The 16,329-nt window shown below is 34.6% G+C and overlaps 1 protein-coding gene across 1 annotated transcript in view; it reads right to left on the bottom strand.

The window, feature by feature from the left end:
* Positions 1 to 16,329, bottom strand: part of SDCCAG8 (SHH signaling and ciliogenesis regulator SDCCAG8) — a 104,751-nt gene that overhangs the window by 80,905 nt on the left and 7,517 nt on the right. The window contains exons 4-11 of the mRNA XM_058800741.1: positions 13,552 to 13,665; positions 13,023 to 13,148; positions 12,502 to 12,642; positions 11,077 to 11,141; positions 9,063 to 9,251; positions 6,452 to 6,590; positions 3,718 to 3,870; positions 1,266 to 1,400 (exon numbers count right to left, since the gene is read on the bottom strand). Of these exons, the coding sequence (XP_058656724.1) occupies positions 1,266 to 1,400; positions 3,718 to 3,870; positions 6,452 to 6,590; positions 9,063 to 9,251; positions 11,077 to 11,141; positions 12,502 to 12,642; positions 13,023 to 13,148; positions 13,552 to 13,665 (1,062 nt within the window). The remainder of the gene's footprint in view (positions 1 to 1,265; positions 1,401 to 3,717; positions 3,871 to 6,451; positions 6,591 to 9,062; positions 9,252 to 11,076; positions 11,142 to 12,501; positions 12,643 to 13,022; positions 13,149 to 13,551; positions 13,666 to 16,329) is intronic.

The raw sequence follows: 16,329 nt of genomic DNA, 5'->3' as shown, positions 1-16,329 counted from the left end.
CACATGGCCAATGAAAGTGTCAGGGTGATGCACACAGTCCTGTCAGCTCAGTGGTTGGGAGGTTTCTCCAGGATTTTCAAGACTTCTCAGTTTAGTACAGGGACAGAAATAAAGTTTTCCAATCTCTCAGGACAGTGAAATTAATAGACTATTGAAAGGTGACCACCTGTTCAACTTTCTATTAACATGAACTGAAGCAGGGACTGGAACCACAGTATCATCTCCAGAGAGGTAACTTCAAATTGGTAGGGCACAAAATTGTTCTTTTCAGACCAATGAATATTTGAACCTACTGCCTATTTCACCACCCCTGTAAGTGGTGCTAGTGATTTGTGGACCCAGCTTGAGAGACCAGAAGTGTGTTCCAGAATTGGTAGATCAAACCATTCTGACATTTTTAATATACTCATTTGTCTTACAGTTAAAATTAAATAAATTTTCTAGTAAGTTGGGATGACTTTTTGCTGTGAATTTTCTGCAATACTTTTACCTCCTTCTATCAGCCAGGGCAGGAGGGGAAGATAGGAACTGTTGAAAACCTTTCCTGAAATCTCTAAAGGCCTGAAAAATAAATTGCTCCTCAAATCCTTGCAGTTAACAACTGGGGAGGTAGGATGAGTCCTGGGATGATTGGTAAGGAATACAGACATTTCAAGAGGATGTAATAAGTTGGGTTTTTTTTTTTCTCATGTTATGACCCCCATTAAGGCTCTAACTGATTGAGAAACATGCAAAAAAAGGACCCAGGTGTGATGATCTACACAAGACGCATGTTAAGCTGTAATTCTTAACTAGATGTCTTTGTAAGAGCCTTACTATCAATAACACTAAATTAAGCAACATACTACATAAAAATCCAAAGGAAAGAACTTAAAAATCAGTGTTTTGATGTAGCTCCTTTTATTGTAGCACTGCAAGTCCCACAGGTGGCAGTTAAGGACACTGTTGAAGTCTATGCTGTCTCTCTCAGACCAAACTCAGTTCTTTACTGAAACACTAGGATAGTGTTTTAAATAGTGACCCTCATAAGCTGCAAAATAGAAAAGTTAGCTTCTGCATGACAAGGTGGCTTGGAAATGAAAAAAGTTATTTTTGTACTCCTGCAATTAGAATAGCTGTAGTTGCCTCTGGTATATTGAGATGAAGTCTTCAGTTACCACACATTCCTTACCAAAACAGGAAAATGGACAAGGTAAAAATTCTCTTCTCTGAGGTCACAATGATAAGGAAAAACAAGTTCAATGCTCCTTTATAAATGTGCTTACCTTATTCATCTCCATCTCATGAGATGCAAGCTGGCACTGTGATTCTTCTAACTGGCTAGCTAGAGAATTCTTTTCCCTTGTAATTCTCTCTATTTGGGCCTCCAGAACAGCCACATCCTTAGACAAAGCTGTCACCTGAAAAAGTCCAAGAACCCTGTAATGATGCAATTTGACCAACCACAGAGCAAACTCTTGTGGAACTTTCTCCTCAAAAGCAACTGTACATAGACAAAATACATGACATTAAAAAATGTAATAAAAAATGAAGCATGTACAATAAAAAAATCAATTATTATTAATAATATAAAAGAATATGACTACATTTTTAATGGGTTCACTATTTTTAATTTATTTATCATGCAGTAGTTTATTTGAAACTTTTCATCAACTGCACTAGTCTCCAGAACTTGTTAATATGGACGAGGTGTCAGAAGCAGCTGGCTACATTAGTTTTGCAATGTAAGAGTACTATTTAACACCTTCTTATCCATCCATATGTAGATTGATTCAAACCAAATCATACTCCCCTAGCTAAAGAAAACTGTTGCTGCGAGAACTGATCGTAAATTAATTTTCAAATCCAGAAAATATTTCAACACTATAGGTCAAAGCATACTGTTGTGAAAAACTCATATAGAATTAGTATATTAAAAATTCTAATGTAATTCAGATGAAATTTTGCTGGATGATTAAAAACTGTAACAATAAAACAGAGACAGTGAACCTTCAGCTGTTTAGCCCTGAAGCTTACTAATAAGTGGAAATAATGGTGTCTGACAGTTCTAGGTTAACTTTCAGAAATTCAAAGTCAAACCTAATGGATTATATATTCATAACTATTTTTCACTCCTTATACATCCACCTGATTTAACTATCATGGCAATTGTCCTCTTCAAACAAACCATTTCATAAAGTAAGCAAGAAAATATTGAGATGAATTTTGACTTGATCCACAGTATACCATTTCTACCACCTCATAATCTTAAAACATAAAAGTAGTTAATCATATGTATGTGTAAATCCTTAACATAGATCATAATTTTCTACAGTCATCCCATCTCTTTAATTACCAAGCATGACACCATCATAGGGTCACTATATGTTGTTTAATGTATGTGCAGGATTTATTTAAAAAAAAAAAAGTGCACAACTACTTAAGGTGGGAATTGGTTCCAGTAAAACAATTTCAGTGGGTGATGAAATACAAACTAATGTGATGACATGGGGTGAAATATTCTACCAAAAAAAGTATGAAATGCTTGTCTAATAGGCTGTACTTTGGAGTGAATACACTGCTTTAAATCAACTCTGTAATAAAGCAATTAACTTCTAATAGATAGCAAGAAGTCAAACAAGGAGTTGCTTAATAATGTCTCCAGTGGAAGATTATTTTTTTAATTTCAGTTTCCCTGGCAACAGATGACTGATGATCAGTTCACATACTTAAAGATCAGTTAGTCTCTATCACTGTGCTTAATATCTGTTTTGGTATCTGGAATTGGAGGCAAAGAAGGTTTTTTTATACACACTTAAATGGTTTATTTTGCTCAGTTTGTGCTCTCCAAATTTTTAGAAATAATACATACAACTTATAAAAGAGTTCCAAAATATAAGAAAAAGTGTTCAAGCAGGAGAGAAATTGACTCTCTTGTTTTCAAACCTCCCCCATAAATAGCTGAAGATGTTGCAGATCAAACAAGCATGAATACCACTAATTCATGAAGTATATGACTCTCTACATTACTTCCCATTTTAATCATCTTAGAAGTCTCCTCTACCACAAGCTTACTGGTGTTAGCTTGAGCTTTCCTCTGTACACTCCATTGGGCAGAAAACCCTCATGTTTTATACTCAAATTAGAGCAGCATCTAGAAGCCTAAAACAAGGTTATCAAGACTATGGTCATGGCATAAATGATGAGACAGATTCTGTCTCAGAGAGTTTATAAACATTAGTAAGAGTGAGAAAAGAGATTCCAACACATTTCTGCAGGTGGGAAAACTAAACATATGATAAGATCACTTTGAAATAATGGTATTGTAACATTAATGTATATATAAGATCAAAGTAGCAAAGAATCCTAAATTTGATATTTGCTAACTTCTGAATGCTTGCCATGGCAAACTAAATAATAATTTTTATAAAAAAACTAGGTACAAACCTTTCATCACATATTACCTAACTCTTCCTTACTCTGACACAGTGCATTAAAATTATTATGCAAACTAAAACAAAGTGCATAACACCAACAACCTAGTATGTATCTAGTGACATAGCACAAAACCCAGTTATTCAAACTCAAAACATCACTTATCTACCATTGCTTTAAAAAAAATGGTAGAAGTGACTGAGCTCTCACACCCAAAACCAAAAAGAAAAGACAAGTAAATGAAGTTTAAAGAAGATGGTACACTCATTGTAATCCACAAACAGGGAAAGAACCAACCCATACCATTGCTGCCAAGTCCTCCCTTTCCTTCTTCATTTCCCGCTGCAGTGCTTCTTTTTCATCAGTCCTCTTATTTAGCTGGGCAGCCAACTCCTTTTCAAGATAATTCTTCTGGCGTTCCATCTCACTTTTCAGTTGTTCACAGTGGATGAGAGCCTAAAAAACCCAATTTACTTAAATGAAAGAAACCTAAAATTGTTAAACAAACATGGTATTCATTTAATAACCTCAAAGAAACCAATTTGCTATTAGAAATGTCTTTTTTTAATGCATTTTTAATGATGTTTATACATATCCTACTGTGTTAACATCTAGAATAGGACTAACAAAATGAAAACAGATGTATATGTTTGTAGGTTTGTATGTATGTTTAAGATGCCTTACTGTAACTGAGAAATTTAATTGCTTTTAGCAATAATGGAAGCATTTTTCTGGGTGTATTTTCCAAATAAGTAGCTGTTCTTCTAAAATTATGATTACTCATCTTACATTAAAATTTGAAATTCCTGAATGCACATCATTAAAATCAGCCTCCAGTATTTGACTCTTTGCAAATACAGTGCTTACTGTCTAACTAAAGAACTGAAGGAAAAATTAATAAAATGTATGAATGTATGCTCTTCCACTTAAGTCTTCTCCTGAAGTGAATTACTGAGTGCAGAATGCTGAGAAACCTGAAAGCACTCAGTAAAGATACAAAAAAAGACAAATAAGTTTCAGGTTTGTCAAAAATTTAGTCTACTAAATACCTCATAAAGTACTGCTTAATTTCAGATGCTAAACCACAGGATTATAGATGGGTTTTCTATGAAAAAAGAAGAAATGTAAGTTGAAGAACTCTCAAAACACTGTCTTCACTATCTTCTAAAAATGCTGGGAGAAAAAAGAAGATGTTTATCTATTTATGCTGCTGTATCTCTGCCAAAGTGTAGAATTTGAGTGTTATGTCAGCTTAAATCAGAAATACACTAGTCCATTGCAAGTAAATCGAAGTATTCAAAGCACCCTGAAGGGAGCTTTGCTAGCCTACGGATGAACTAGATTTAATTTCAACATTCCATTGATATCCAGCCTATTCTGTTTCAAAGAAGCTAGTGTATTCTCCCTTTAGGACTTCTAACTTATTACACTTTATTTTCAAATTATGTTTTTAAACTGCTTATTTTTCTTTCACTCAAAGCCAATTCCCTGTGTTTAGTTTTTTTGGCTTTGGACTATTCATGGGGGGAGCAAGTTAAACTATGTTTTTTAGAGAATGCTCTAACAGCATCCTTCAGTTTTATGGCAATTCTGTGGGACCCTCTTCAGGTGAGAGAATTCCTCTGTTATAGCATTAAATCCTTTTCTGTAAGAAAGAATCATCAGCAAACAATTGCCTGCATAAAACTGCTGCAGCTTGGTAGACATCTAAACCAATGCACTCTAGAAGAAAGCAGTTGCATTAGTTGCATTTCAAGAAGAAACGTGTATTTTGTTAGCTCCACTGTTCTGACTGCACAATGAGCAGTTCAAACAATTATTCTTTTATTCTATTTGTGTCAAAAATATATTCCTGATTTTGCTTCAACTTAAACATAACATATTTCCTTCCTGCTCTATGCAATAAGCAAGAGGCCAAAAACTATAGAGACAACCAAAAGTCAAGAAGAAATGGTGGTTTTAAATGATAAGCACCCAAGGTTAGACTTTGGGACAGCAGGCTGATGAAATTGCAATTATAGGATTTAAAAGCTTGATGTGTTAATTCTCACTTCTGTTATGTGGAGTCTTCTATGGGATTCCATGCTAGTTATCAAGAAAAACAGCACTTGAGAGTAGAATAGGACAGGGCAAAAAAAAAAGATGATTTGTACTTACCAAGAGGTATACACCAGTACTTGTAAAAAGGCAAAATTAATGCAGTATAAGTAATTTTTTTTTCCTGTTCTTTCATATTAAAACAGTTTTGGGACATGAAAAAAATACCAGACTACTATTCAGCCTTGAAGACAAACTAGCAGGACTTCACACAATCCTACAAGCACCCAGTCTTCTCTTACAGCGCTGGATAAATAACACCAATTTTATCAATAGAACAATTACATCAACCTTGTTTGCATTCAATTACAAAAACCAAACCAAAGCAACTCTCTCTATTCCACAGTAATTCACTAATAGTACAGTAGATGTCAGTAACTATCAAGGAAATAATTTAGGTGAATATAGGTTGATTGAGTACAGGGCTAACACAAGCATTAGATCAAAACTGGTTTTATCACTATTATTTACATAACACCAGTAGCTTAGACAAGCTTAGCATTAGACAAGGCTTCTCATCTTCAAAGAGCTCTGATAGTCAATCAGTTCTTGCACTGCTCTCATCTGAGGCAAAAAATAACTGTTTGCAAGCATTTTAACTATTTTTTCCAGAGTAGGTCAGAAGGGTGATGTCAAAATTATCCTCTTACATATCATGAATATCTTTGAAAATTCTACAATGAATTTATATCACCTAGCTGTGAAAGTACATCAATTAAAAAATGCAGCACTCCTCATAGTATTGATGAGAATTTAGGAACTTGAATACAGAATTCACATTACTGCTCAGAAACAGTCACGTGGTGCAGTTGTTTTAAATCTGCATTATATTAAAATATGATTAAGGTCTTATGCAGGCATTCTCTCATTAGCATGAAAACTAATTAACATTTGCATTAGATTGGAACACTAAAAAGCTCTAATTTCGTGATGGATTTACCTTTGTTTTTTCAAAATTGGCCTCTTCTGCCATTTGCACAGCGTGTTCAACTTGCTTACAAGCATTAGATTCTCTTTGCTGCATCTCTTTTATGCTTTGTCTCACTGAAACAAGTGCATCCATCAAGTCATCTCTTTCTCTGCATATTAAAACAAAAACCAAGCCAGATGTTTCTATTTCTTTTTGTATGAGAAAAAACCCCAAACAACAGGTATACCAAATATAAAATACATACAAATAATAGACTTCAGCAAAGTGGTAAGCAAAGCAAGAATAAAACTCATGAGTGAAAGACAGCGTATTGCAAGCTTGGCAGATACTGAAAATATCATTTGCTTGACAACCAGTCCTTCATTTTAAAAGCATAGATCATTAGAGAAACTGCCAGTAAAGACAGCAGATCTCAAATCATTAATGTATGGAAGCTGAGCACATTCTGTTTATGTAACAAAATGGGGATCCATGCAAATAATAAAAAAAAGCAATATGGAATTACACTTTCATTAAATGTGAAAGAGGGAAAAAATAATAAAAAGGAAGGGTTAGGTTCAACAAGTAATCTCGAAGTATATCAAATGACAATCTAAATCCATTTGCTGCAATCTGGAACTAAGCCAAACAATAGGACACCTGGATTCTACAACTCTTCACTAAAACACTGAAATCTGTACTAAATGGTAAAGCAGAGTTGGTAGAACTGTAATAGTTAACCTCATCTTTTCACTATTTTGATATGTTAAAAGCTTTTAAATTAAGTTTTATCTGTTGTCTGTGGTTTAGGTGTGGCTCAAGATTCTGTCTGAAAACTGTTGTGCTCTTAATGTTGTGTAAAATGGCAACACATTTTTTTGTATTTGTCAGAGACCTAGCAGTCATACTTTGAAATTTCATTTCATTTTTGAATTGGATAAAGTTCCTTTGAAAATTCCTACTGAAATACCCTTGTTTTTAATAAACTGCACAACACATAGAGGTAGCTTTTAGATGTTTTTAAACCTCTAAATGAAATAATGGTTTAAGATAAATAAAGAGGTCAATTCAAATCTTTTATTTCAAGCTCACCATAATATAAGAGAACAAGAATGTACTGATTTACAGTTTGTTCCTATTTTCCAACATCTGTGACAAATAATTACTTTTGTTACAAAAGTAGATTTTGAAACATGACTTCTCAGCAATAGAGCTTTCCCAGAAAATTTCTGGACTTGCTAATAGAAAAAAATACATAAATCCTGGCAATAACCATCTAGTGCAGAGGGATAATGCCCACTTGACTGAGTACATTTATGTTCTATGCCCCTTCAGTCTCCCTGCTTCTAACTGACCCACTATTCCATCTCAGGCTCATTTAATACTTCAGAAATTCCAAGAAGCTTCAGATATCTGACAATAAATAGATGGCTGTTTAACAAACTTGGAGAAAGTTGCAGTATCATATCATTATTACTAGCAAGTAGAAAGGTAGAGTTTTTTTTGAAGATAAATTGACTGGCAGAATTCCTTAAGGAAAAGAATTTAATGTTGGGATCCCTGAATTACATATATCCAGCCTATATAGTTTTTTCTTTGTTTCTCCCTTCCCTAGCTGTGATTTTAAAAAAAAATTTAAATAAATGTATACTCTTTAAAAAAAATGGTGCAACAAATAATTTCATTTATTTTTGTCCAATGGAACTTCTTTTCCCTGTCTTATTGTAGTCAGGGAGGAACTGCTACAGGTGTTGGGGTAGGAAATGCATCCTACCCTAAGCACACAACCTATTGTTGATATATCTAAAAATTTCCTCAGAGGGAAAGAGAATAAAGTGGAGCCAGAAGATCTTCCAACTACATAATAATAATGAACTGTTGCAAAAAATAATCAGTCAAAATGCACGGACTTGCACAATATTTGTGCTGACAGAGTGAAGGATTTGTTTGTACAAAAAGTACAGGAAACAGACTGTAAATTGTCTCATTATCTGGTCAGCCCAAGGTACATAATTACATTATAACAACTAAAATTCTTTCTCACTTGAAATAAACAGCAAAGCTATTGTGGATTTTGAAGTAGTTGGGACCTACATTTACTGATTTCAGCATTATGACTCCAGCTTGGAGTGTACTGTTCCAGAAATGCATCTTTCTCTACAAATGTAACCCAACACATTGAGACTTCAAAGGTTTAATGCAAGCAGCCATGGCCATGCTTCCTGTCACTGACATCTTTTCATAAAAATCCTTTCTTTAGGATTTTTCCTTCTGGAAAGCTGAGGCCCCAGAAAAAGAATGTAAACAATGGTTATCTGCTGCTGTGGAATGTAACAGGTGCACCTGTGATTGGCCAATGTTGCATGTTTACAATTAAGGGCCAATCAAAGACAAGATCTCTCTGGGACAGAATCAGAGAGAGTTCCTTTATTATTCATTCCTTTTCTATTCTTAGGTTAGCTAGCATTCTGAAAACTTTCTCTCTATTTCTTTTTAGCATAGTTATAATGTAATATATATAATAAAATAATAAATCAAGCCTTCTGAACATGAAGTCAACATTCTCATCTCTCTCTTCACCCTGCAACCCTTGCAAGCCCTGCAACAGCTTCCAACACAAATCCACACCCCCAGTACCCACCTCGTCAGCCTCTCGATGGTCTGCACGTGGACATTGCAGTGAGTCTGTGCGAGAATGGCCTCGTGCTGGGCACAGTTCAGGCACAGACCACCAACCTGGCCAGAATTCCTGGCTGCAAACAGGGACTTCTGGTGTTTCAGCCTTCCTTCCAAATCTTTGCATGTCTTCTGAGATTCTGAAAGGTCTTTTCTAGAAAGAAGAAATTGTGAAATTAGATATTTCTACAAGTCATATTCATATACAATATATAACTACAAATGCAACCTAAAAATAACTGTAAGAATTCCTGTAATGAACAGTATTTTACACATTTTCAAGAGGCTAAGGAAGACTTTAACAGAGAAGTAACAGTTAAACTGCCCAATCAAAATTATTAATAGACAAAACAATACTGTGTTAATTTGTTTCTTCCCCCATATTATCAGAAAATATTGAACTTAAACAGAAATTTATTAGAGGAAAAAACCTGTAGGCTTACGTTTTGTCTGAACAGAATATAATATTAATTATTAGGAAAAAAAATCAGCTGTATAAATATTTCAATACTCTAACAATTTCCTGTTGCTTTTATTAATAGTACCACTAACTTCATATTTATTCTCTACTCCCTAGACAAGAAATCAGCACATTCACTCAGATCCAGCAATAAACACAACCTGAGGTCAAACACATGTGCAGAAAAACAGGCTAACTTTTTTACTTGTCTCCAAAATTTTTACCAGGTGCTCAGAAGAATTTTCTCCAGAATTTCCAAGCATGTGTCAGGCTGGGGAGATCGCAAGCAATAGGAATGTTAACATCAGGAAGTTCCAGACAAACGCACACTGTGCACATATAGATCAATTTGACAAATTGTGCAATGAATCCAAAGCTTTGGGTTTGTTATGCAGGCCATCTGGGCAGCACACACTCAGGAAGTCTGACACATTCTGCTTGCATTGGATTTACTGTGCACATGATATATACACTGCGTGCATTCTTATTTCCATCTGGAAAATCTTCTGTGCACTTTTTCCAATTTTAGTACTTGGTCTATTGCATATAACCCACTATAACCTGAACAGAATTTGCTCTGCAAATATCCTTAGACAGTCATGGTGCAACAAACCTATTGTTGCAAAGTTTTGGACAGAAATCAGCAAGTCCTGTGTACATTCATCCTTGAAGTTAAAAGGGAAGAAAGAAATATATCACTGAAAATGATATAATTTCTCACTTCAATAAAATTTAGTTTTGCAGAACTTCCTGTTTGCCAGATCATGCCTCTTAGGAGAAATCAGAGGCTGAATAATGTACTTAAGGAACTTCTGAGACAATCCCCAACAATTAATTTTGAGTAAATGTAACACTTGAGACCAAGGGGGAAAAAATTGGATCATGACAGCTGAAATTAAAGATCCTCCTTTACCGTCACTAAGACAACTGGCTTTGTACGTTGCTGGTTTCACCAAAGCATTCTTTTAACTTGTCTCCCTACCAATAACTCTTTTTACACAGAGAACAGTCTAGCATTTTCAAAAATATGAAACCACAATTTATTGAGGGAAAAACATGATTAAACAGTAGTGGAAAGTAGCTAATTATGGAAGTTGTCACACAAGTTAAAATTGTAACCTCTCTTTTTTCTTTGAGTGGTCTATCTTACATGACCTTTCTTAGGGGAAAGAGGATAAAAAAGATAAGATTTTTTATATATAAATATGTATATATATGTACGTAAAAATATATATATGTATATAAAAAAGATAAGATGTTTCATATATATGTCTATATATGTGTATGTATATGTATATATATATGCTACTGTTTCTATAAAGAAGCAGTACATTCAATTTTGCTACATCGATATTTGAGAGAACTTAAAAGAAAACCAGTTTTTAGGGATACTATCAGAAGACACAACATTCAGACATTCAGGCATTCTCTTACTTAAATTCAGATTAAGAGTGATTCATGCTGTTATGCAGTGACAATTTTTTAAGGATTATTTTAAGAAAAAAAAAATTAACTTTACCTTAGAGACTGTATTTGATCATCGAGGATATTGACTTTTTCTTGATAAAGAAGTTTTAGATTCTCCTTTAGAAAAGATGGGAGAAGATATGTCTTGCTTTCTTCATAACAGTCTTTACAAATAAACCTAGACTTTACCCACATTCTTTTCCCCCGAGGACATAAACCTGTTGAAATACTAGTGGCAGAGAAACCTAAATATTTCACTTTTCTGGAAGTCTAAAAAGTGAACAACCCTCCCATTTTTTTGTTTCTAAATAAGGTTTTTTGCCAGATCCTCATATGGTAAATTGTTTCAATTCCAACTGCATTCCTCAGTTCTCTACAATGATTCCCAGAAACTGATAATCATGTCTCGAGTTTGCTCTTGCTTTCCCACAAGTCAGCAGATATTAATACATAATTATTAAGAACTTCAATTACACAGGCTATTTATTTATAATGCAGTGAGTTACTCTTCATATACCTGGTGAAGAACTAGGTATATGAATCAACCACACCCATGTTAAATACAATGATGATAACAAAACCAGATAAACACTACAAATTTAGCTCACTATGACACTTAGTACAAAGTTACAATCAAAATGATTCTCCTGATTTAAATGTGGCAGATGAAGAAAAAAGCAATTACTGTAAAACACTGCTTCCAAACAACTGCAGGCATCAGTGATCACTGAGATCTTCAGCTATAATAGTATAAAAAACCCCAAAACAATATATTTATATGAAAAAACCCTCAAATCCCATATAATTGAAGTACCGTATAAATTCCACAGTACACAAATGCACATGAATAAAATATATAAAAATTTTTCAATTAGCCAAGTTTTTTCCCAAAAGATAGCAAAACTACCCCACTACTTCAGAGCAAAATGAAAATTAATATCCTCTGAAACTAAAAATACACGAAGAAACAACATCATCTCTAAATTACTAGGACTCCTCTATATCTCTAAAATCACAAAGTGTGTAATTCATCTTAGGGAAAGCAGATTGCACAAAACTACTTTTGTACCTTACTCAGCCTGTACTGCTCCAGGAGCAGAACAACTCATTATGAAAAGAGCTTGTGTGGAGGGCTACATAAATTACACCAGCTAATTCCCACCTGCTTGGGTGCTGTGTTACACCTAAGATTCTCCCAAGTACAGTGAAGTCATCATCTTTAAACAAGAATTATCTCTGGGAAGTCATCATCTGCAGACAGAACCTGCCATCTGTGTCTAACTGCACAATAATAATAATTAGGGTATAATGAGAAGATGAGGTTTAAGAGAATAAAATTTGGGCTTAGATTATGTTTCAGTCAACTAAAACCTCTGTGTCTGTTAAAAGCCGATCATCAGAACTGGAACAACAACAACAACAACAACCCTGAAGAGTTTTGCAAAGGTAGGAGTCTGTGAAGGAAGGTGATACCAACCAGTTCTACAGGCCATCTGGCTTTGTCTCCAGAAGCTGGTGCCACAAAAGCCTGATCTTTGTTTTGTGCCAGTGAGGAGGTGACAGGCTGGTGGGTGCTACAGCCTTTACCACCTACAGGCCAGGATTTCTGAGTATTTGCCTAAAATGAAAGTTTTAATGCTTCAGTTATGATTATGCAGGCTGGTTTTTTAAACAAATTTACTTACTTAAGTATTGAACCTTATAATCTTCAGTAGAATATAAGAAACAATAAACAATATTCATAGAATATAAGAACCAATAAACAATATTCATTATATTCTACTGAACAATCCTCAGTAGAATATAAGAAGCAATATACAATTTAATTAGATTAGCAACCTATGAAAATTATGTTACCCAAGGAAATCCATATTTACAAACTCTTATTAAATTTTGACTAAAATTCCATTTGCAGATAACCATTTGTATACCCTTCCATAAAAATAATCTGGCCAAATCCTTGAGCACTGATTAAAGCAACAAAAAATAAAAACTTACTGAGGCATCAAGATGAGTTTGTTCTCTCAACATGTATTCTGCAGTTAAGAATTTCAGCTTCTGATGGAGTTCCTCATTTTCAAGTAAAACTGCCTGTTCTTGATCTTTTACACCACACAACTCCTCCTATAGGATGAAGGAATTGCATTTAAAAGGTTCCTTAAGATGCCAATCAATATTGAAATGCATCTTGAGACCAAGGGTCTAGATTAACATTTTCAAAAGTTTCAACCCTTTTAGAGAGACTAAGAATTTGCAAAAGAGAGATTTTGTATTTTTGCAGCTTATACTGTTGTAAATCTTCTTTAAAAAAATGCTTATGTGTATTTGTGACAGGATGTTAAAATGTCCTTAAAGACCCTTAAATACCAGATACCAAGACACAGGGTAAGGAATCTACTGAACTGCATTTGGCTCAGTTTTGGTCATTACAGCAATCAATCTCAAATTTAAATGTAAGTTGCTTTTAATGCAGTTCTTCACATTTGGGGGACCAGGGTTTTAGTAGGCCAAATAAGTTATCTGATACCTTGTAAAACTTCACTTCTGCTTCCAAATGTTTAATGTACTGTGACTGATCAGAGATTATAGGAACAAGATCGAAAAGGGCTGGTAGGTCTGCAGGCACAGCTTCTGGGGGCTTCTGAAGGAGGTAAAGAACAACACGTGTTATGTTCTGATTTTCCATTATTGCAGTAAGATCTTGCTTGCACACAGAATACAACCTACAGTTTTCTGGTAAGGCTTCAAAATGCACCCAGAATTGTTAATGGAGTCTTCTCCATTGACACTAGTTCACACTTCTGAAGGAAAACAAGTATCTTTATGCATATCCCTATTTTTGAAACACACACAATTCTAACACCTATGATTTTGGGTCACTAACATGCCTTTTCGTGCAAAAATATTCCATGATATATTTCCTAAATATAATTGAAATCTAAAAGAGATCAAAGATTTAGACACTTACATCCTTGTTTTTAAATATTACTTTTGAAGTATTCACCATTGAAAAAAAAACAAACCAAAAAACCCAAACCAAACCTGAACAAAACCTCCACAAAGCAAAATGAAAAAAAAAAGCAAACCAAGTTACTAATGGCTATTACATGTACTAGTTATCTTATCAACAGGTTCTGCCAGCAATGCATTAAAATTCCTTGTCCAATCCTTATAAAGGTATAATCCTTAAATTAGGAAGAGATGAAAGTTTCTAACAACAAAAACCTTGCAATCCAATTATACAAATATAAGTACTGGCTTATAAAGAGGGGGACACTCTTGAGATATCTGGAACCAGGATTGCAGAGACAAATGGAGGATACCTAGAACTATCTGAAAAAACATCCTTTTAGAGAAGGAATTCTAAATTTGCCACATATTCTGCCTAGCTCAGCAGACATCAGTTCCATGTTCTATTGATTTAGAATTCATCCTGATTTAAATTCTTAATCCTAGCTACTTTAAAATTAACACAAAAAAGGAGCCATGCTTGTTAAAGTATATATAATATAGCCTTGATAATATTTGTAAGTCATCTGTTTCTCTGGCTCCTATTCATCCATCCCTCTCCTCTGAAATGAACACCTTGCAGCTGAGACCTCCAGCTGCCTCCCTGACAAAATTACACCACAGCAATGTTAGAAAAATGTGGAAAAACTCCATTTCTATTGAAAGTATTTTTCACTGAAAAACAGTTCTAATGTTTAAACTGACAAACATCACTGTAATGTAAACAATAGTGCTAAGGAATTTTTCACTAAAAAGAAAATAACAGGTAGTATATTTTCTCAACACAAAAAGACCTCTGTGACTTTTTTTTTTTACCTTTTTAACAACATAATTGTTATAAACTGATTGTAAATAGATTTGCGATTTTTTAATTAATGTTCTCACAATAACATGTAAGATGGTGAAAGAACAGAGGTCAGAAGAGGCATGATTTTAAATCTGGCCAAATATTAAAATCAGAACTGAAAGACACATCTGATCAGTATGAATTACCAAACAATTATGCCTGAGTCTTGGAAATGCTGCTCACACTCAAATACTTAATACCAAAAAGGATTTTTAAAATATAAATGCTTAGCAGCTCTAGAAGCCAGCATTCAGCATGGTGACAAAGAGTTTTGCCAACATCACAAATAATTTAGCCCACCTTGTACTTTTCCAGAATGTCTCAAATCTCAAGCATCTAAACCACAGAATTACAGAAACTCTGCCATCCTATAAACTGGCAGGAGACAAGAGGAATCCATCACATCTCCAGCTATAAGAACAGAGTCAGGAACAGAGGTTGGGTGCAGCTAGGTTAGCCAAAACCCAGCTTGCAGAGCTGCAGTTGTTACATGAAGCAATCTTGCTGGGCCTTGACCTCAGGTGATAAAGTGTAGGGCAAAAGGAAAATTTCTGCACAACCATCTGGGTGTAATCAAAGAAAGGATTTAATCATTTGATGTCTATTGCAGCTTTAATCTATAGGAAAGAAAAGGGAATTTAGTTGCAACAATATTATTTATATATATGAAGTGTGGTAAAAGTTAGTAAAGTGTATAGTTTTTGTGAAATGTTGTATTTGGTATAGATCCTGCTGTCATTTCTTATTCAGCAGTCATTGGGTATTTCAGCATCACTCAAAGCAAAAGGTTAAGGTTACTCATAATCTAAGTTGGCTTTTCTCGACCTTTAGAAAATTGGATTCTTCTTATACAAGAAGCATTTCTGCAGTGTCCAGGAAATCACCGGACAAGCTCATATTTCATGAGGGCTTGGCCTTATTTTTGGTGTGTGTGCACTTTTGCAGTTTAACATTTTTTTGAGCTTTACACATGGTCTGCCTTCAGAACACTTCCATGTCCTCAAGCAGATGGAGGACAGCTGCAAAGGAGAGTAAAGGCACCACTTCACAGAATGTATCTCACTGGAAACTTCAAGAGGAAAAAATGGGGCAGTACTGTACCAATACAGTAAATTCCTATTTTTTTCTCTGTTTATTCCTTCATTCTTTGATCCTCTCCCTGAAAGCACTATCCAAAGTTTCTTAGATAAAAGTACTCCATTTTTAAAATTCTCCTCTCTAGTAAAACTTCCCAATATGAATAGAAAACTTCACCAAAGGTGGAATAACAAATTCTTTCCCTCCCTTCCGAGGCTAAATACAAACCGATACCAATTCAGGTCATGCCAAAGCCATCCAATGATCCATCAATCCCTTGAGCTACAAAACACTAACTCTTTCCTATGCCATTATGAGGCAAAATACTTGGAAGGACAACCATACTAAACTCATGGATGTTAGAACACTCAA

This window comes from Ammospiza caudacuta, chromosome 3, assembly GCF_027887145.1.
Source record: "Ammospiza caudacuta isolate bAmmCau1 chromosome 3, bAmmCau1.pri, whole genome shotgun sequence".
NCBI classification, from domain to species: domain Eukaryota; kingdom Metazoa; phylum Chordata; class Aves; order Passeriformes; family Passerellidae; genus Ammospiza; species Ammospiza caudacuta.
Note: the sequence above shows the minus strand (reverse complement) of the source record. Positions and strands in the feature narration are given on the sequence as shown.